The sequence below is a fragment of the Malus domestica genome, chromosome 05, assembly GCF_042453785.1.
Source record: "Malus domestica chromosome 05, GDT2T_hap1".
Classification (NCBI taxonomy): domain Eukaryota; kingdom Viridiplantae; phylum Streptophyta; class Magnoliopsida; order Rosales; family Rosaceae; genus Malus; species Malus domestica.
Genome location: NC_091665.1, coordinates 27,087,350 through 27,106,215, shown reverse-complemented (window position 1 = coordinate 27,106,215; position 18,866 = coordinate 27,087,350). Strand labels below are relative to the sequence as shown.

At 37.5% G+C, this 18,866-nt stretch overlaps 3 protein-coding genes, 1 long non-coding RNA gene and 1 pseudogene across 11 annotated transcripts; 3 read left to right on the top strand and 2 right to left on the bottom strand.

Annotated features, from left to right (window-relative positions):
* Positions 1-1,026: 1,026 nt before the first annotated feature.
* Positions 1,027-6,382, top strand: LOC103408892 (disease resistance protein RPV1-like). Its single transcript, XM_070821032.1, has 7 exons — positions 1,027-1,452; positions 1,683-1,766; positions 1,844-1,902; positions 2,209-2,719; positions 2,853-3,957; positions 4,306-4,638; positions 4,731-6,382. Exons 2-7 carry the CDS (start codon positions 1,729-1,731, stop codon positions 6,246-6,248), a joined length of 3,564 nt encoding a protein of 1,187 aa, XP_070677133.1. The 5' UTR covers positions 1,027-1,452; positions 1,683-1,728; the 3' UTR covers positions 6,249-6,382.
* Positions 6,006-8,732, bottom strand: LOC103419956 (uncharacterized). Of its 7 annotated transcripts, none has more exons than XR_011580560.1 (4): positions 8,343-8,644; positions 7,393-7,564; positions 7,075-7,308; positions 6,006-6,225 (listed from the first exon to the last, which is right to left on the bottom strand). XR_011580560.1 is itself a non-coding variant. In XM_070821034.1 (4 exons), the coding sequence occupies exons 2-4, from the start codon at positions 8,490-8,492 to the stop codon at positions 7,187-7,189; spliced, it is 444 nt and encodes a 147-aa protein (XP_070677135.1). In that variant the 5' UTR covers positions 8,493-8,561; positions 8,610-8,732; the 3' UTR covers positions 6,627-7,186. The 7 variants fall into 7 exon arrangements, 3 of the variants coding, with proteins under 3 accessions (XP_070677135.1, XP_070677134.1, XP_070677136.1); XR_011580562.1 differs by having other exon boundaries at positions 7,075-7,294; XR_011580559.1 differs by lacking the exon at positions 6,006-6,225 and adding an exon at positions 6,627-6,971.
* Positions 8,733-10,179: 1,447 nt separating this feature from the next.
* Positions 10,180-11,068, top strand: LOC139195717 (uncharacterized). Its single transcript, XR_011580557.1, has 2 exons — positions 10,180-10,618; positions 10,843-11,068. It is a non-coding gene; the product is annotated as an uncharacterized lncRNA (long non-coding RNA).
* A 209-nt stretch (positions 11,069-11,277) lies between these two features.
* LOC103419989 (chloride channel protein CLC-e-like) lies at positions 11,278-13,593 on the top strand (annotated as a pseudogene).
* Positions 13,594-13,927: 334 nt separating this feature from the next.
* On the bottom strand, positions 13,928-18,071 carry LOC103428059 (histone deacetylase 19). Of its 2 annotated transcripts, none has more exons than XM_070821030.1 (7): positions 17,152-18,071; positions 16,509-16,949; positions 15,982-16,212; positions 15,302-15,372; positions 15,163-15,220; positions 14,299-14,376; positions 13,928-14,204 (listed from the first exon to the last, which is right to left on the bottom strand). In XM_070821030.1, the coding sequence occupies exons 1-7, from the start codon at positions 17,677-17,679 to the stop codon at positions 14,124-14,126; spliced, it is 1,488 nt and encodes a 495-aa protein (XP_070677131.1). In that variant the 5' UTR covers positions 17,680-18,071; the 3' UTR covers positions 13,928-14,123. The 2 variants fall into 2 exon arrangements, with proteins under 2 accessions (XP_070677131.1, XP_070677132.1); XM_070821031.1 differs by having other exon boundaries at positions 14,299-14,370.
* Positions 18,072-18,866: the final 795 nt, after the last annotated feature.

Genomic DNA, 18,866 nt, shown 5'->3' with positions numbered 1-18,866 from the left:
TCACTTTACTTTTATTTTGTCCTTATAATTAAAACTTAAAGTTTTCAAGCCTTTTTCGTTAGTTTTCCTTTGTAAAAATGTACTAGATGAAAGTGTTTGGAAATTTCTTAAAAGAAAGTGGTCTCTAATTGAAAATATTAAAAATTCTACGTAAAATAAATTGGTCAATAATTGGGACAAGGATTGTCTGCCCTCCTAGTTGTGGTGCCCTTCCATGCCCTCCTATTTTGTGCGGCCACGGTTAAACCATGTCAATATTTTATATTTTTATTGTTTTTTGTCTTATTATCTCATTAAAAAATTAATATAAAATATTAACGTGGCTTAACCGTGACCGCACAAAATATGAGGGCATGGAAGGACACCACAACTAGAAGGGCAGACAATCTTTGTCCCATTAATTGGGTATTTTAAAAATTTGTACGTAAAACGTGTAAATATATCAATTGAATGAGAAAGTGCTTGTTTTTAATTACAAGCAATGATGGACCACTAAGTGCGTCACCTAAATTCAAAAGCTTTAGTCAAAAGCCAATTCGAAAGCTTTGGAAGTAGAAATGGCAAATTAATTCATTAAATTATTATTATATAATTATTAAAATTCGTTTAGTTTGACCTTTAACATAACATAATGGTAAGATAGATAGTTTTAATGATTGTGTAATACCTTATGATACTATCAAACTAAATGAGTCTGAGACTCCAATAACTTGATTTGTCACATGTGCTTGGAAAAACAGATACCAAATCTTATTCAATCTCCATCCATGAATAACTATATATATTTTTTTGAAAAATAAGAGACAACTGACAGTAAGCCACAACTACCCATCTCTTCCAAGCTTGGAGAGATTATAGGAAACTTTGCCCTGCCCGCCATGATATTGTAGTGTAAGATTCACTTTTTTTTTTCAAAATAAAAAATTAACAAAATGTCGCAATCGAAAATGCTTGGAAAATTTTCTTCCAAGAAATTGGAAACTAATTAACTAGGAAAATGCAAAACCATGTACGCAAACCGCGTAAAGAGAGGTCCCATCCCTTGTGCCCTTTCTTATGCGTTTGCAACTGTTCCATCTCTTACTCATTGCTTTTCCGGAAGAGCATTTGGAACTATGTGCATTTACTCAAAAGCCAATTCAAGTAAATTCGGAACTAGTCTCCCCCTCTCTCTCGTTTCATTAGATCCTCCTCAATTCTTAACTACCCTCTCTCTCTCTTGCTTTGCTTTATTGGATCCTCCTAAATTTTGAACCAGTCTCTCTTTCTACTCTATTCACAATTAATCTCTCTGCAACAGTTACTTCCTGGATCTGAAAACTAGAGGTTATGGATATGGCTTCTTCTTCTTCTTCTTCATCCGCTGCTGATACAAAAAAGTAAATGTTTTGGATATTATTTTGAAGGTGGAGAAAATAAACAAGCCCTTGTCAAATTGGTAACTTGTCAGAGGTTAGTTGGTGTTTATTGATACTGTTTAAGGCTCTTACTGTATTTTTTTTGTCATTTATTTTTAATTAATAAGTTTTGGTGTTATGTTGTGATGGCATTTAAATTGCTAATTAATTTTTGTTATGTATGTTGTTAATTTCTTGGCTAGTGACTGGATGTCACTTTGTTTTGTTTGCATCTTTATCAATTGTCTTCCTTTTGACGTTTGGATTAAACGGTTCTCTTTACAGATGTTCTGAAAAACTTAATTACGAAAGATTGAAGGAGAAAGAGCAAATGGAAATAGAAAAGAAGGAAGAGAACAGAAGAAAGAGGTCTCAAGTTTATTTTTTGCGTCCTTTTTTGGTAATCTGATTAACTGTACGAAACATAACGAAAACATCACTTACAGGAATCGATCAGGAGACGATGATGATACCGATTGTGAGGGGAGCAAAGCAAGGAGAAAAGGTTTGCATTTATATCATTTTATGGTTTTCAAATACTAGTAGTTTTACATGCTGAGATGACGCTGTTCATATTAAGATTGCAAATATATGAATATCTTTCTTTGAAGTATATTTTTTAAAGAAAATATGTGCCTATGCCCCATTTTTTACTTTCGTTCATCTCTCACCCATTGAAACTTTGTGCATCTACTCAAAGGCCAATTCTAAGTAAATTCTCCTTAATTCCTGCAACGTCATAATATTATCTCTCTTTAATTAACAATTAATCTCTCTGCAACTACATCTTCTTGCTGGATCTGAAAACTAGATGTTGTGGATATCGCTTCTTCTTCTTCATCCACTGCTGCTCCTGCTGATGCTGATGATACAAAAAAGTATGATGTGTTTATTAGTTTCAGAGGTGAGGACACCCGCCGTACTTTCACCAGCCACCTCCACGCTGCCTTACGTGAGAAAAAAATCACGACCTTTATTGATAACGAGCTTAAGAGAGGAGATAAAATCGAGCCTGCCCTTCTCAAAGCAATCAAGGAATCAGTGATTTCGGTGATCATTTTATCGAAAGACTACGCTTCTTCCACGTGGTGTTTGGATGAGCTTGTGCATATCCTAGAATGCGAGCGAAAACATGGCCAGTTGGTTATACCCATTTTTTACGAGACCCTTCCATCGCATGTACGAAAACAACGGAGGAGTTATAAGGTTGCATTTGCTCAACTTGAACAACGTTTCCAGAACAGCATCGACAAGGTGCACAAGTGGAGGGATGCTTTGAAGAATGTAGCAAATATATCTGGGTTTGTTTCAAAAGATTATGGGTAACTAACCAATTCTTTTAACTTGTATAAAATTATAAATTTTCTTTAAACTTGTGATGATTTTATTGTGCTAAGATTTTGTAAGGTATAAATATTTAAGACTAACTATTACTTTCCTACATATATATGCCAGGACGGATGCTGATTTAGTTAAGAAAGTTGTTGAAGATATTTGGACCAAATTGTGTTTTGCATCATCCTGCGATTTAAAGGGCTTTGTTGGAATTGAAAGCCGCATCGAGCAGGTCGAATCGCTATTAGGCATTCATTCATCGGATGCTTGCATCACTGTCGGTATTTGGGGCATGGGTGGTATTGGCAAGACCACCCTTGCTGAAACTATATTTCACAAACTCTCGTCTAAATTCGAAGCTTCTTGTTTTGTTAAGAATGTTAGGGAGAACTCAGAAAAAGCAGATGGACTAGATCACTTGGAAAAAACACTTCTTAAGGAGATATTAAAGGAAGAAGGTCTATCCATAGGAGCACCTGGTGTTCGAAAAAGGCTCAGCCGCACAAAGGTTCTCATTGTTCTTGATGATGTGAGTAGTTCAATGCAAATGGAACGTTTAGCTGGCGATCGTCTTCAGTATGGCACTGGAAGTAGAATCATTATCACAACTAGAGATAGGGGCATATTTGGGAAAACTGTTGATGAGGATAATATCTATGAGGTTGAGGTACTAAAACCAGATGACGCTCTTGAGCTCTTCTGTTTGCGTGCTTTCAAGAATAACAGTACGCGTAGGACAGATTATAAGGAGTTGGCAGAAAAGGTGGTGGCTTATGCCAAAGGCGTTCCTTTAGCTCTTACAGTTCTGGGGTCCTTGTTCTTCAATTGCAAGAGCAAAGAAGAATGGGAAGATGAATTCAACAAATTGAAACGATTTCCCAATGAAGATATTCATAAAGTGTTGAGAATAAGTTATGATAGATTGAGAGAAAATGAAAAGGAGATATTTCTGGATATAGCATGTTTTCATAAAGGGAAGTCTGTGGTTGAGGTAAAACGAATGTTAGAAGTTCGTGGATTCTTTGCGACATCTGGAATTAGAATTCTCATTGAGATGTCTCTCATATCAATTGATTCAGAAATGGGAAGGGAAACCATAGAGATGCACGATTTGCTACAAGAAATGGGATGGAAAATTGTTCAAGAACAAGGTATTAAAGATCCTGGTAAACGGAGTAGGTTGTTCAATGATGAGGATGTCTGTTGTGTATTGAGCAGTATCACGGTAAGAGCCAAATGCATTCAATTTTTTTTCTTTTCATTTTTTTAGAAAATAAAAATTACAAACTTGAGATGATAACAGAACAAAGTAAAACTAATTTATAATAAAGAAGTGAGATTGTTAAAAGATGAATTTGATTGAATATTTATTGTGTTAGGAAGTGTTTGGAATATGAACAAATGTTTGTTTATTTAGACAAGTAGAGGAGGATGCAATTATGTTGGATATTTGACTAGACTAAGACACTTGTACATGATTACCATTGCCAATACTCTTTGTTCCAAATGTGCGTTACATTTTAACATGTTGAAAACATATATATTCACATTTAAACTTTCTTTTTATTCTCAGGAAACTCCAAATGTTGAAGCCATAGAGTCGTTTAATCTTCAAGAGCGATCATTGAAACATGTAGGCTTCAAAAAGATGTCTAACCTAATAATGCTAATTGTGGGTGGTGGCGACGTATTCACCGGTTATCTAGACCTTCCCAATTCTCCAGACCTTCTAGACCTTCCCAATTCTCTAGACCTTCCCAATTCTCTAGACTTTCCCAATTCTCTTCGTTATCTTGAATGGAAAGGATATCCACTAGAATCTTTGCCATCAAATTTTACTCCGGAAAATCTAGTTGAGCTTCATATGCCACATAGCGAAGTTAAGAAGCTTTGGAAAGAAGAACAGGTATATTATGTTATATGCCTACTTTAATTCTTGTATAATGTCAAGTGTAGAAATTATATTAATTCTTTATATTTCTATTTAATTTGTTGCAGATACTTGTCAACTTACAAGTTATCGATCTGTCTTTCTCTAGTAATCTAACTGAAGTTCCAAATCTCTCTGGGAGTCTAAAAATTGTGAAGATAAATCTCAGTTGGTGTAAAAGTTTGGTTGAAATTCCTTCGTACTTTCAACATCTTGACAAGCTTACTCATCTTCATCTTGGAGGCTGCAGTCTCAAGTATCTTCCAGAGATGCCAGGAAATCTCAAGAAACTCAATCTTGATATGTGCTATAACGTTGAAAACCTCCCAGAGATTTGGGAGCCAATGGAACAGTTGAAGTCCTTAAGTTTAAGGGGAACAGCAGTTACAGAGCTATCCTCATCAATCTGTAAGTTGAAATGTCTTGAGAGTCTTGATCTCTCCTGGTGCTCTAGATTTTCCAAATTCCCTGAAATCTTGAAGCCAATGGAACATTTGGTGTCTCTTAATTTGGGGCGGACAGCTGTCGAAATGCTTCCTTCGTCTATTGGAAATCTAAATAGGCTTCAAGATTTAGACCTTATTTTCTGCAAGCAACTTAAGGATGTCCCAACAAGTATCTACAGTTTAACCAATCTTAAACGTCTCAGCTTTTATGGTTGTCATAGACTTGAAAAATTGCCTTCCAGCTCTGTCGGTTTTCTCTCTTTAGAAGAACTAGATCTCAGCTTCAGCGGTATATTGGAAATACCAGCAAGCATCAAACAAGCTTCTCGGTTGTCTGTACTCGACTTATTTTCGTGCGATCAGCTTCAATCTATACCAGAGCTCCCAGCGCTATGTAATGTTAGTGCTGAAGGCTGCACGTCGCTGAAGAAAGTGTCAAGTTCAAGGACAGCACTCACACAAGGTTGGGATAAACCTCATTATTGTTTCAGAGTTTTTACTAATTGCCCAGAATTGGATAATAATTCAAGGAGCAACATAATGGATGAAGCACAGATTACAATTATGCGAATGGCGAGGAAGGCGCCTCATAATCCCTGGCCTCAGATTAAGATTGCATGTCCAGGAAAAGAAATTCCAAATTGGTTCAGCTATCAAAATGAGGGATCTTCAGTAGACATCGAGCTTTGTCCAGATTGGTTTCGAACAGGTTTATTTGGTTTCGCTCTCTCTCTTGTTGTTTCTTGGGTTTCAAATATGACGAATTATCCCTCGAGGGTAAAAGCTAATTTCATTGTCAAATTCATGGGTGAAAGCCATGAACTGTTCAGTTCTGAGTACATTATCCCAGGCATAAGATACGACGACAGTGTTGACCAACATCACGTGCATGTGTGGAATGAGGCCTTTAGAAGTGAAGAGGTAGGAAAAAACTGCTCCCCTGATGTTTACAAACTTGCCAAAGAGGCCTCTGTTATCTTCTTCTGCCCGAGGAGAATGAAGGTGGAAAGCTGTGGTATATGCCCATTGTATGCCGAAGATGCTGAGAAATTCAAATTGTATGCCGAAGAAACAAGACAAGATGATGATTCCAAAGGTGGTGGATCAAGTGATGAGTCTGAAGCAAATGAAAGTGATTAGGAAAAACTTTTTAAGGCAAATTTGTACTTTGATAGCTCACTTGTCTGACCAAGAAATAAGACAACAACTAGGCAAGGACTTTATTATTTTGGTATTGTTTATGCTTTATACATTATAAAGCGCTAGTTATGGAAGTGTATAATAGCCTATTTGTTATCTTTAAAACTTGATTTACCTTTATATCATAAACATAGACATTAATTAACACACCATGCCAGGGCAAAGTAAAAATCTCACAACCAAGGGCGATAGTTTGAACATTCAACACGACAAAAATATGCGATTGTTCAATGGCTGAACTGCAATGAGCCAAAAATATGAATGGCCCGATTGGACTAACACCGGCAAAACTCAATGTTCTTGTTTGCACCAAACAAAGATCAGGGAAACAAATTTTATTAGAGAGGGTAAAAAAATTACAGCAAATTAAGGCTGAAAAAAGAAAGGCACAGACCCAGTTTAATAATACAATCACCGAATTTGTAACAACGATAAAACTATAGGGCTCTTTGCTTCGATAGGACTAGGAACATTCCAAAATTAAGGGGGAAAATTATACGTCGCGCTACAAGCTAAAGGAAGAAAATAATGAAGAAAAAGCGAGATGCATACACAAAGAAATGAAATACAAAAGATACATTACAAGTTCGATGGCTGAACTGCATTTTGACCCGGAAATATTCAATTTTCTCTCTAGCATCCAAGATTTCTTTCTTCAAGTCTCTGGGATATTTGTTATGATTCGACACTTATCAGGAAGTAACATGCACACATAACTTTGCTGCTCAAGATGAGAAAATTGGGTAAACATTAAAGTTCTAAGTACCTTTTTTATCAGCTTCGGTTGCTTCTTTGAACTTTATGTTCAGTGAGTTAACCTCCTCTGTACTCAGTTGCTTTAAAAGATGTTTCTCCAATTCTGGTACTCTGGGTTTCCACTAATTGGCCTGCTGCTTTTCCTCAGCATGAGAAGGAGCAACTGTCTTCGGTGGCCTTCCTCCAGCTGGGGGTGCCATGTGCCGAGCACCAGGACCAGGCATCAGTTGCTGTTGTTGAAAGCCTTTTAAAGTGAAAAATAAGAAACTATTCTACATCAAAGGAAGACATGTTTCAAAAAATAAGTGATTTGTTTATGGATGAATACCAGAAGCAGGTCTCCAGGCTACATTGCCAGCATTGGAGTAATTATTTGCAGGTTGACAAATATTGGATAAATCAAGCATAACATTGCTTGGTAGCACTGCTGGAAGAGGGCGTCCCTCCCTAAACCGCTCCATCAAAGATAATGTGGCATGATGGGTAGTCATTCTATCAATCTAGACTGCACATTTAGACATGACTCAATTTAATAGTATATATTTATGGATGTTCGTATGTCAATTGGCCCGCAAAAGATTACTCCCAATCACAAATTAAATTTTATATCTACAAAATATCTATGGCATATGTAAGTTTTTACATCAAAATACGAACACATCATGCAACGAATGAACATCCAGCAGCAAGGCATCTCGCAGAAAAATATGCTTGATTAAGCCTGTTATGTTCAACAATTCAAGCTAATGAGAAAGTGCATTCATATAATCAATATTTAACATAATATGCCCCTGGTTATCATTTTATACGGAATTTCCTTCAGCAAAACAAGTATACAGCTTCAAGAACCTATTTGTCGATATGATCCTAACCCAAGAACATTTCCCCTGTATGCGACAATCCTAACTACTCCATAGTCATCTTATGCTGCAGGTTTTCACTACTGCACAATTCTACTGTAATAAACAATCCTCGATCAATCCTTGGGACATATAACACATTTCTAAAGTCTGCTTACCACCTCAGGTCAAACGGATACATCAGTTCCGCATTTATACTAACACTAGATAAATTCATCATCTACTTATTTTCTACTAAATAAAAATCTCAGCTTAGATTAGAGAATTAAGACATCCCGAGTTCACAGTACTACAATTAGACTACAAATTCAAAATCAATCTGATTCGAAACACAAATATAATCATACACACACATCCAATTATACATATATACTCAAGCATATACATATATATATATAGAGAGAGAGAGAGAGAGTACCTGCGCAAAGGACCTGTTTGGGTGACCAGAGCACTGGAAGAAAGCGACGGCTTCATTGCCACTAATCCGGCCATCGGGGTCCAAATCGGCCCGTCGGAAATACGCATCGAAGAGATCCACATGCGCCGATTGGTTCTGCGTCGACGCCATCGCCACCGTCCGATTGCGATTCGCGGAAGATCAGACCATGGAATCAATCGAGAGCGCCTCGCGCTCAGGCTGCAGTACGCATATGTTAGAACCCAAATCTCAAACCCTAACTCAAACCTTTACTATTGCACATAGAAGAGAAGGAAGGAGGAAGATAAAAGGAGCAGAGCTCCAATATTTTTGTATTGATTTGTTTTGTAAAATTCTGTTCTCCTTTCAAACCAAAGAGTAGGTGCTCTTATATATGAAGTGTGACTGCAGCTGGCATTTCTATCAAATTCCCCTAATAATCAGTAAAAACCCTCAATTACAACTAATTTGACTCTTTACTAAAAGCATAAACCTCAATTACAAATTGGGTTCATAACAATAAGGAGCACCGGGAAGAATCAGAAAACCACGAATTCGGAGGACCATGATTTGGTTGCCTTTCTTCTCCGATTCGGAGGAAAATCAGAAGACGACGGAGACATTGAGAGATGCCGATGGTTTGAGTTAGAAAAACGATTGTCGTTAATCCATTTTTCGTTTCGATTTTTTGTGACAAAAATGGTACTGTATTTGTTGTGATATTTCAAAATTGCCACTGGTCCTCATGAGCCCGGCCCATTAGGCACTACTACAACAAATACAATTTAGAAATCAGAGTTGGTTTGCAAGTTAATCTATTTATGTTTTCGATTTGTCAACTTAATGAGAGATTGAGAAGGTGCACATATAGAAAGGTGCAAATTAATGAGAGATTGAGAAGGAAGCTACAATTTAGAAATCAGAGTTATTTGTTTGTCGGATATTTGACATATTAAATTGTGAGATTGTAAATCGTAGATGTACATTTAGACATCGATCTCCGTCTAAAGAAGAAACTTAATTGATAATCTATACACACCCATATAGATTAACTACTCTTATCATGGCCAACAAACAGCTCATGTCCACGACGGTGTTGTGTTCACATTTCGTTGGTTTCACATCCTTTTTTTTTTAAGGAGACGATCAATGATTAGCATTCTAAATATGATTATAAACCCTTCAAATAACTTCATTAGTTGGTACAATTAAGGCATTTTGATTGATCCCTTTTGTGATCACCTCATTTTCGCTATTTAATTAGTCCCTGAAACTTCTTGCATTACATGATGTGCATGGAAAGGTCTATTAAATAAAACATTAGGGATCTTTGAAGTAGTACCATGTTTCAGATCAAAATCAAAGAACCGACCTAATAATTGATGTAATTAGTAAACATTGACACATAATGTAATGCATTCTTTATTGGAGCTACAACCTTGTCTAGTTTCCATTTTTTTGTAAGTGTATATGTTAGTTTGGCGTATGTCGTCGGCCACTCTAGATTGAAGTGGGCAACTCAGTTGTGGGAGCTTCTTTTGTTCTTAGTTGTAGCAAAAATGTCTCAATCACTGAGACGAATTTCTCAAATTTTATCAAGTACATGTCAATTTATGTTTCAGCATACCGAAAACACGATCTGATACATCAAGTGTAGTTTTCCAATCATGGACTATATTTAATAACTTACTATTAAAAGATAACTCTTGATTTGGTTAATATGAAAAGAAAAGGAAAATAGCGTATATTATTTTATATTAATATGAATATTACTGAATTATTTTGTGAGACATTTATCCATTAGCTGGTCGTGATTGGACTGAACAGTTGGCTCAACTGGTGTAGCAGCAGCTAATGGGAGTCCTGGACTGCTTACGGCGCTTCCCCAACGCCCACTTCCACCGCCATTTATGTCCCCTGGCCTCCCCACCTCCTCCGTCTTCATCACCGCCGGGAAAAACCCTCCTCCTATTCTCTCCCACATCAAACACCCAAACAAGAACAATTAACACCAAAAATGCCAGTGCTGGGTACACGAAGAAGGGGAAGATGAAGATGGCAGAGATCTGACTCTCAGACCTCCTTTCTCCCTCCCTCAAAACCAACAAACCCAGCAACAAAAACAACAAAACGATGACGATGACGATGACAAAGCAGAAGAAGGGGAAGATGAAAACAGAGCACAAGGCCGTGGCCGAGGGAACTGGACGAAAGTGCTGTCGTCGAGCTTGGTGGGTCTGCTCACCGGAATCGGCGTCGTCCTCTTCAACTACTCTGTATGTTTGATTTTTATCCATTACTCAATTGTCCATTTTTCCTTTTCTTGCTTGCTTGTTTGCAAAGTTTTGAGCTTTTATAAGGAGTCGGGCTACTCCCCCATTTCCAATTTGGGTCGGAACCTCAGGTTCCGTCACTCATTACCCATTTTTTCTTTGCTTTTTTCTTGCTTGCTTATACGTAAAGTTTTGAGCTTTTCTGAGATTTTGGCACGAATGGGAAGGTTCATGAGATACGTGATGTGTTCTGGGGTCGGATGCCGCAACGGGGAGCTTCGTGGCTGAGAAAGGAGTACATGGGAGATACGTAGAAGCAGGTGATTCTGGTTCCAGCTTCTGGAGGTTTGTGCAGTAATCAAGAGAGAGAGAGAGAGAGAGAGAGAATTTGTAGAGATAGAATGAATATGTGAAGAATGATTCTCATTAACTTTCACAATGCACCATACAAAAGGATATCGACATATAAATAACTGTCTATTGCCTAGTCACCAATCTTACATAACAGTCTTATCTACTAATTACTTAACCACTATGGTAAGCACTAATCTGGTGCCTTGAGTGCACTGTGATACGATGATCCTCTATTACCCTTAACAGTTTGATTGTTGCCATAATAAACTTGTTTCGAGATGCTCTTGAGGATGGTTCACAAGATAACAATGGCAATGAGCAAGGAGGAGAAAAAGGAGAGAATTTATTAGTGAAAATGGGAATGCCTATTTCGGTTTTTTGATGGTCTCGAGGCAGTATCGTGTCCTTTTGTCAAGGCAATTGCTGCTTGTGTCACACTTGGGACTGGGAACTCGTTAGGTCCTGAGGTCCTAGCGTTGAGATTGGAACTTCTATAGCCAAGGGTATTGGTGCTGTGTTTGATAAAAGTTCACAAAGAAGGCTCTCTCATGTGGCTGCTGGAATTGCTTCTGGTTGGTATTCAGTTTTCTGTATATCTATGCTGCCATTATCAATACATATATGCCCTCATTGTAATTGTTGTTCTGTTTTGACAGGGTTTAATGCTGCTGTTTCCGGTTGTTGCTTTCCCATAGAGTCCATCACCACCTAATTCCTCATCCATTTCACTTGTGAATGCCACTTCTATGGTCATACTTAGTGCTGTGATAGCTTCTGTAGTTTCAGAAGCTGGTCTTTGTTCTGAACCAGCCTTTAAGGTCCCATACTATGATTTCCGCTCACCTGCTGGTACACTATCAATTATCTGTTGATTCTTCAAAATGATATATATAAAAACTTATGTGCCGAGTGAACAAAAAATGGTTCTTTTATTTAAATAATTTCTGCAATTGACTATGGCATCAGCACGGAATCTCAGAGTATTTACTTGCTCCTGGTAATGTGATTTGCCTTTACTGAATATGGTTTCTGAATTTTCACATTATTTGGGTAGTTGAGCATATATGATTGTGTTACAACACTAGTTTATTCACTCTACTGGGATGAATTTTTCAGGCATACCTTTAGTATATCTAGAGGTTGATGTTCAAGTCATTGTTTAAAGCTGCGGTTTTAATAATGAGACGTATTTGTATCATTTTCAGAGCTTCCGCTATATCTATTGCTGGGTGTCCTATGTGGCTTGGTTTCGTTAACCTTATCAAAGTGCACATCATACATGTTGGTACTTGTTGACAATCTTCACAATTAGGATGGCTTGGCTATTGGGTTGATGGCATTGGCATATCCTGAAATTCTTTATCAGGGTTTCGAGAATGTTGACATTTTGCTGGAATCTCGACCACTTGAAAAGGGCCTCTCAGCTGATCAGTTTCTTCAGTTGGTAGTGGTCAAGATAGGTGCATCCTCATTGTGTCGAGCCTCTGGATTAGTTGGAGGCTACTATGCTCCATCACTTTTAACTGGTGCAGCAACAGGAATGACATATGGAAAATTCATCAGTTCTGCAGTTGTCAGTCCAATCCTATACTTCATCTTTTCCATATTGGAAGTAGCATCACCGCAAGCATACAGCCTGGTACTGTTCTATGTCATTTTCATATTTAGACGATAGTTTACCTTCAAAATTGAAATAATGTTTTTGTTTTCCTATTTTTGATAATTTCTGAGAACAAAAGTCACATTTGAATGTTATTATCCAGAAACCTATGGCCATTACCTTCAGGGGCAGATACCTTTCTTTTTAGAAGTAGAATGTGTTTCCTGCAATTGTATTAGTTCTAAAGTGTCGAATGGTCTTTTGGCAATTGACATGGAGTGTACATAATATCATTCTCCATGGTAAACTTGAAAAGTCCAAACTTTTCTCGGTGAATATATTATTTCTCTTTCTGGTATTTGTCTGCTAAATTCTGAAGGTATCCCAAAATCTGGATGGAGTTGACAATCGGAGAGATTCCATTTTCAGGTTGGAATGGGTGCTAGTCTTGCAGGAGTCTGTTGCTTTTTGAATTGACACAAGATTATCGTATTGTGCTGCTGCTACTTGGAGCTGTGGGGTTATCTTCGTGGATTACATCTGGACAGACGAGGAGAAAAGTAATCGGGAAGACTAAGAAACTCAAAAAGGGAAACACTAGTAGCATTCAACAACCTGAAGTGCTTTCCCCACTGCAAATGGGATATCTTCAAGTGGTGGTTCAGCTGAAAGGACATCTAATGCAAGTGACCTGTGTGAAATTGAAAGTTCACTCTGTATAGATGGTTCTGATACTGATACTGATACTGAACACTCAGCAAGTCTTCCAGTCGATGCTCGATTGCTGAAAAGGGCTCAGAGTTGGTTCTGCCTGAACAACTACAAATCTAAATACAACTGATGGACACAGGAACATATACAAAGTTATTGGAAGAGAAACCGTCAAATTGGGGTTTTCCTTTTACCATTTTCCCTTGTAATATAGTTACTGGTTTTACTGCAATACCGTATAGGTTATCGTTTGTTAATGAAAAATGAAAATTCTTTTGAGTAAAGAAATGAGTTTAGCAGATTATAATCCTAATTTCTGACATCCAAACTTTTCAAAAACATCGGTCACCTATGCCCAATCATTCAGGATAACGCAGGTATGAACATCATACGACATCCTAAATTTATAATCCCATCTTCTTCCCAAATGAAAGAGGAAAATTGGATTTTGGAGCACCAAAATCAGGGGCAGTGGACTACCGATTGAACTTACGATTCCTGAAATAAGCACGGTTTTAGGGTTCCGACCAAAGAATTCGGTTTTGGGATACAACAGTATAACGACAGTTCCATGCCATCCAATTTAACTTTTAATAGTTCAAAACATTGAGAGAAAAAAAAGAAAAAGAAAAAAAAACATGTACAAGAGGCCAAATTTGGGTACTTATCCATGATAGTTTAAACAAGGGTTGAATTCTTATAAATACAAGAAATGCTAAGATACATGAAATGCTACTGCTCAAATAAATTACCAACTTCACAAATCGATGGACGGTTAAGTTTGAATGACTTTGCTTGTGATAAAAAAACCCTAAATAAATTTGATTGTGATAACGTTTATATCTAGTCCGCAGGCTTATTCATAGTGTCTTGTTCAACTTTCACAGTTGGTTCATCCACTGATCCAGATCCCATATCCAAAGCCTGCAAATATCAATGTCACAGAGAAAACCATTAGTGGGAGGGTTTTCTTATGAAAGAGGAACCTGATTCTGATGGACTTATGTGTTAATTTCACCTTTGCGCCTGTTATTATCTCATCTACTGCTGGATCATAGCTTGAGCTTCGAGCGTTCTCCGAGGTCCCTTTCTGGATCTCCAGTGTGCCACAACAACCAGAATTAGATAATGTTGAGGCAAATAAACATAACAAATAGGTTATCATCCATGTTTATGTAAGTTTTAAAATGCGGCACAGCAAAGGAAATGAGCACATCGTAAGAAAGTAATGCTACGTGCAGGATATAAACATATAATCATAAACAGCAGTAGATACCATAGCTGGAAACATTATATTCTCGTAAGAAAGAAAGGGAACATCACTAATCACCAATGTAGGCTTCACGTAACAATAAACAAGAGACAGGATAATAGAGGGGAGCAACGGAACACTATGAAGAGACAAGCTTCCTCTTTATATATGATTTGGATGGTTTGAATAGATTCTAGTCAAATCCAGGTTTAAGTAAGTTTAAGGTTGGAGCCGTCAAGAATGGTGCATATTGAGTTGGTTCATTGCATCATCTAAACGAATGGAAGGTAAACTCCAGAGGGACTATTTAACTTGTGTACATAGGAGATTTGGTTTTTCCTGTAACTTTCATCTTTTAGCCTTTCATCAATATGTTTCTGTTTTTTTGCCATGAACAAACAATATAACCACTTGTCCATTATCAGACAATGAGCACAGTTTTACTATACATGAAATTTAATGCAGTAGTGTTTAAGAATATAGCCGACCCCACTTAGTGGGAAAAGGCTTTGTTGTTGTTGTAGTGTTTAAGAATAGACAAATGAATTGGCAGCCAAATACAGTGAATTATAGTCTAAATGATTCCACACCCAAAAAAAAGTTGAGCTCGAGAGATGATTTGTGACGTACCGGATCCTTAACTTCAGGTTCAACGATCTCTTTCTTTACTCTGCTTGGTAAAGGCTTACTGTATAAACCATAAATCAGTAAATTGCAAAGACGAAAGTGCTAGATAATGAGAGCAAATTAGGAGAATAAATTGAAGTACCGTTCATCATCAACCTCCATATCAGAATCTGGATCCCACCTCTCGTCTGGGTCATCCTGTTCCTCATTCTCCTGAAAGAATTTCACAAAGAATAATATTAAAACATTGAATACAAGACCATATAACAACGTTAAATATTGAGTACAAATAACAACTGAAATTAGATAGATTTGAACTAGCAAGCAACATTCTTTATACATAGATTAATAAAAGTCAGAATGGAGCTTTGCTGCTATTTAGATACACAACTTTTCCTTTTGGATCATCACTATACTCATTAAAAAAGTCTATGAGACTTCCATCAAGTATTCTACCAGTTATGGAACAAGAACTATCATATTACAGGAAGGAAGTGGAAAACATAGGAATGTCAAAATGTAAGCTTGATAGCAAATACATGGAAGAAAAAGACAGAAATTTGGATCTTCTGCTCAGGAACAATGTGGCTTTGGAGTAAATGCAGGCACCAGTTAGCTTATGTTATTAGAAATCTTGAGAACAAGAAGTTGTCTATTACAAGTTACTAATTTAGACTTTAGACAGAAGAAAAGGTCATGCACTTTAGCTGTATCATGTCAAATCAGAAGAAATAATTTCAGTCAGATGATTATTATGTTTTGATGAATACAGAAGATGGAAAATTAAATTAGCAGAGAAAATGATTAGTTGCAGAAACATACCTCCGGAAGCTCAGTATCAGGAGGTCTTTCCTGAAACTGGACACTGGGTGCATGCTGCAGCCTGGAGAGGTTTTCAAGAAGCTTTGACCGTATTTCTTCTAGTAACATGTGAGAATTCTTATTTTCCATATTGCTCGGGGCAACATGAAGAGTATAATCCGGACCGAAATACTCATAATACTCGTGCTGTGGCATTTTGTCCTCAATTTCTGCTCCAAGTGCTACTCCTGTCTGTATTACAAACAACATATCAAAAACAAACAAATTCCATAGACTCAAGACTAAACAAAAATTAGATGCACCACATACAGATGCTGTGAAACTACGCATCTCACATTTACAACAGTGTATTAAAGAGTAGTCATCTGCCAGGCACTATGGTCGTATTATGCAATCACAAAACATTAACATGCTAAATGGCAAGAGATTATAACTTGCAATAAAAATCATGCTATATGTGCACAATTATATCATAAGTGAAATACTTTGGAAACATTAAAAGGTAAAACAGAATATGAGAAGTATACCTCGTAGCACCAACAACGAGCAACATTGCGAATGGTATAGCCACCGCCACCTAGAAGCAAGAGCGGGACATTGAAGGATCTCATATATCTAACACACTCGGCGTGGCCTTTGATGGAAAGATTGAAGCAACCAAGCCTGTCCCCAGATAAGGAATCAGCACCACACTGGAGAACCACAGCCCCAGGGTTAAAAATTTCCATCACCTTCCCAATGATGGGCTTGAACAAGTAATGGTAGCTCTCATCATCAATCCCATCATCCAACGGAACATTAAGGGAGTAATACTTCCCTTTCCCGTAACCAATATCACGAATGTCCCCCGTGCCAGGAAAATAATCCCCAAACTTGTGAAATGAAACCGTCATGACCCTGTCAGTCGTGTAAAACGCCTCCTCAACACCATCTCCATGGTGGATATCAATGTCCACATACAAAACGCGCTGTTCAGGCAAAACATTAACAATTTCAGTAACCCATTTCAGAGATTACACAATACAAACCCAACTTAAAAAATTCAGACTTTAACTATGCAATTAACATTTTTGAGAACCCAATTCAGAGATCATACAAAACATAACAAACCCAACAATCCAAACACAAAAAAAGTTCAAACTTGAACACTATGCAATCAAATTAGCTAACCTCATGCTGCTTAAGAAGTTCCAAAATTGCAAGAACAATGTCATTCACATAGCAAAATCCAGAAGCCTCACACTTCTTAGCATGGTGCAAACCACCAGCCCAATTAATAGAAATATCACAAATCCCATGGTTGAGCTTCACAGCGCCGCCGACCGACCCACCAGCATATGTCTGGCAAAACGAGTACAACCCATCAAAGACAGGGCAGTCCTCGCCGACATTGAACCGCTTGAGCTGCCGCAGCTGGTCCTGCTGCGTTTCGGGGGTGATGTTCCGGAGGAACGCCACGTAATCGTCGGCGTGGAAGCGGCAGAGGTCGCGGTCGCGGGCCGGGTAGGGTTTGAGGACCTGCATGTTCTGGAGGAGGCCATAGTGCGCGAGGAGGGCGTGGGTCATCCGAATCCGGTGGGGCTTCATCGGGTGTCCCTGCCCATAATAGTAATTTCCCACTTCTGGGTCGTAGAAATAGCTCACCTTCCTCTTCACTCCGTCGGGACCCGACACTAGAGAGTTGCCGCCGGTGTCCATCGTCGGCGGAAACCAGATTTTTCAGACAAAAATTGGAACTTTTTATATATTTTCAGATTGGTTTGTTGGGTTTGGGGTTATTGGGATGTCCGTTTTAAACCGGCGGGTAGGGCATCAAATCAATGCAAGGAAAATGCCTTACTTTTGGTTTATTTATATGTGAGTTATTCAATGGAGAAAGGAAATGTCTTGGATTTAATTTGAATTGGAAGGAGTGAGATAGAGTTAGTGAGAAGAAAGAACAAGAAGACGGTGGCTTGGCCTTTTGCTGCTTGTTTTATTTGTTCCCTCTTTTGATATTTTACTCCAATCCATATGTGGAGAGGAAAATGTATGGATTCGAAATTTAGCAGGTCGAAATAGAATGCCGTATTCATCAAGACAATCTTCCACTTGTATATATTGTGATTGCCTCAAAACCAAAACCAAATGAGAATAGGAAGTAGTACTTACATTAGGCGCAATTTAATTGGAATTATTTTTTTTTCTATAAAAAGGGGATTTAATTGAAATTATTGATTTTTTATTTATTTTTACGTGAGCAAAACACTAATCGAGAAAGCTAAAAATAAATATAAATTGAATCAACTGGTACTTGTAGTTAATCTCATCCTAATTTTTAGGTATTTAATTATGGGGTTTGAGGTGAAATCTAGACCCTTTTTTTTTTTCCAATTCCGTTTGTCATAGTAAACACATAGAAGTTATAAATTGGAACGCAGGAACATCAAGATTTGTAATGATTTCAGTTCACATTTCTTACAATATGTCCAGTGACTTTGTCTTCCCAATATTAGAAGAAATCTCAAGTTCGAATTTCCCGCTTTAGTTGATTAGAGAATGACAAGAAGAAAGAGTAATCAAGTGGTGTTTGCATTAGTTTTTTTAACACCGTGTTTCTTTTCAAGAAATTCAATGCCGTATCTACATATAGTATAATGGCAACAGCCATCATTCATGAAATTTGGACTTACCATATTGCCTAACAAAGCTCATAATATCTACTGTGAGACAAAATGGTCATCAAAGGTAAAGAATTTGGAAAGCTAAATAAATGAATTTAATTTCATTGACTAATCAACTTAAAAGGTGTCACTAGAAACAGCTAGCATTTAGTGTAATAGTATTTCTCTCCCTAATATTCAAAAGAGATTTTGAGTTTGAATTTCGTCTTTCGAGTTTAAATT

What these genes read in the sequence shown, in the direction of transcription:
- LOC103408892 (XM_070821032.1), top strand. Translation starts at nt 1,729, where the DNA reads ATGGAAATAGAAAAGAAGGAAGAGAACAGAAGAAAGAG. An exon ending in GAGCAAAGCAAGGAGAAAAG is followed by an intron (nt 1,903 to 2,208) that starts GTTTGCATTTAT and finishes TCTGAAAACTAG; the next exon opens with ATGTTGTGGATATCGCTTCT. An exon ending in AGCTTTGGAAAGAAGAACAG is followed by an intron (nt 4,639 to 4,730) that starts GTATATTATGTT and finishes AATTTGTTGCAG; the next exon opens with ATACTTGTCAACTTACAAGT.
- LOC103419956 (XM_070821034.1), bottom strand. Translation starts at nt 8,492, where the DNA reads ATGGCGTCGACGCAGAACCAATCGGCGCATGTGGATCTCTTCGATGCG. An exon ending in CAAACAGGTCCTTTGCGCAG is followed by an intron (nt 7,565 to 8,342) that starts GTACTCTCTCTC and finishes TGTGCAGTCTAG; the next exon opens with ATTGATAGAATGACTACCCA. An exon ending in AGCCTGGAGACCTGCTTCTG is followed by an intron (nt 7,309 to 7,392) that starts GTATTCATCCAT and finishes TCACTTTAAAAG; the next exon opens with GCTTTCAACAACAGCAACTG.
- LOC103428059 (XM_070821030.1), bottom strand. Translation starts at nt 17,679, where the DNA reads ATGGACACCGGCGGCAACTCTCTAGTGTCGGGTCCCGACGGAGTGAAG. An exon ending in ATGGAGGTTGATGATGAACG is followed by an intron (nt 15,221 to 15,301) that starts GTACTTCAATTT and finishes TGGTTTATACAG; the next exon opens with TAAGCCTTTACCAAGCAGAG. An exon ending in AACCTGAAGTTAAGGATCCG is followed by an intron (nt 14,377 to 15,162) that starts GTACGTCACAAA and finishes GGCACACTGGAG; the next exon opens with ATCCAGAAAGGGACCTCGGA.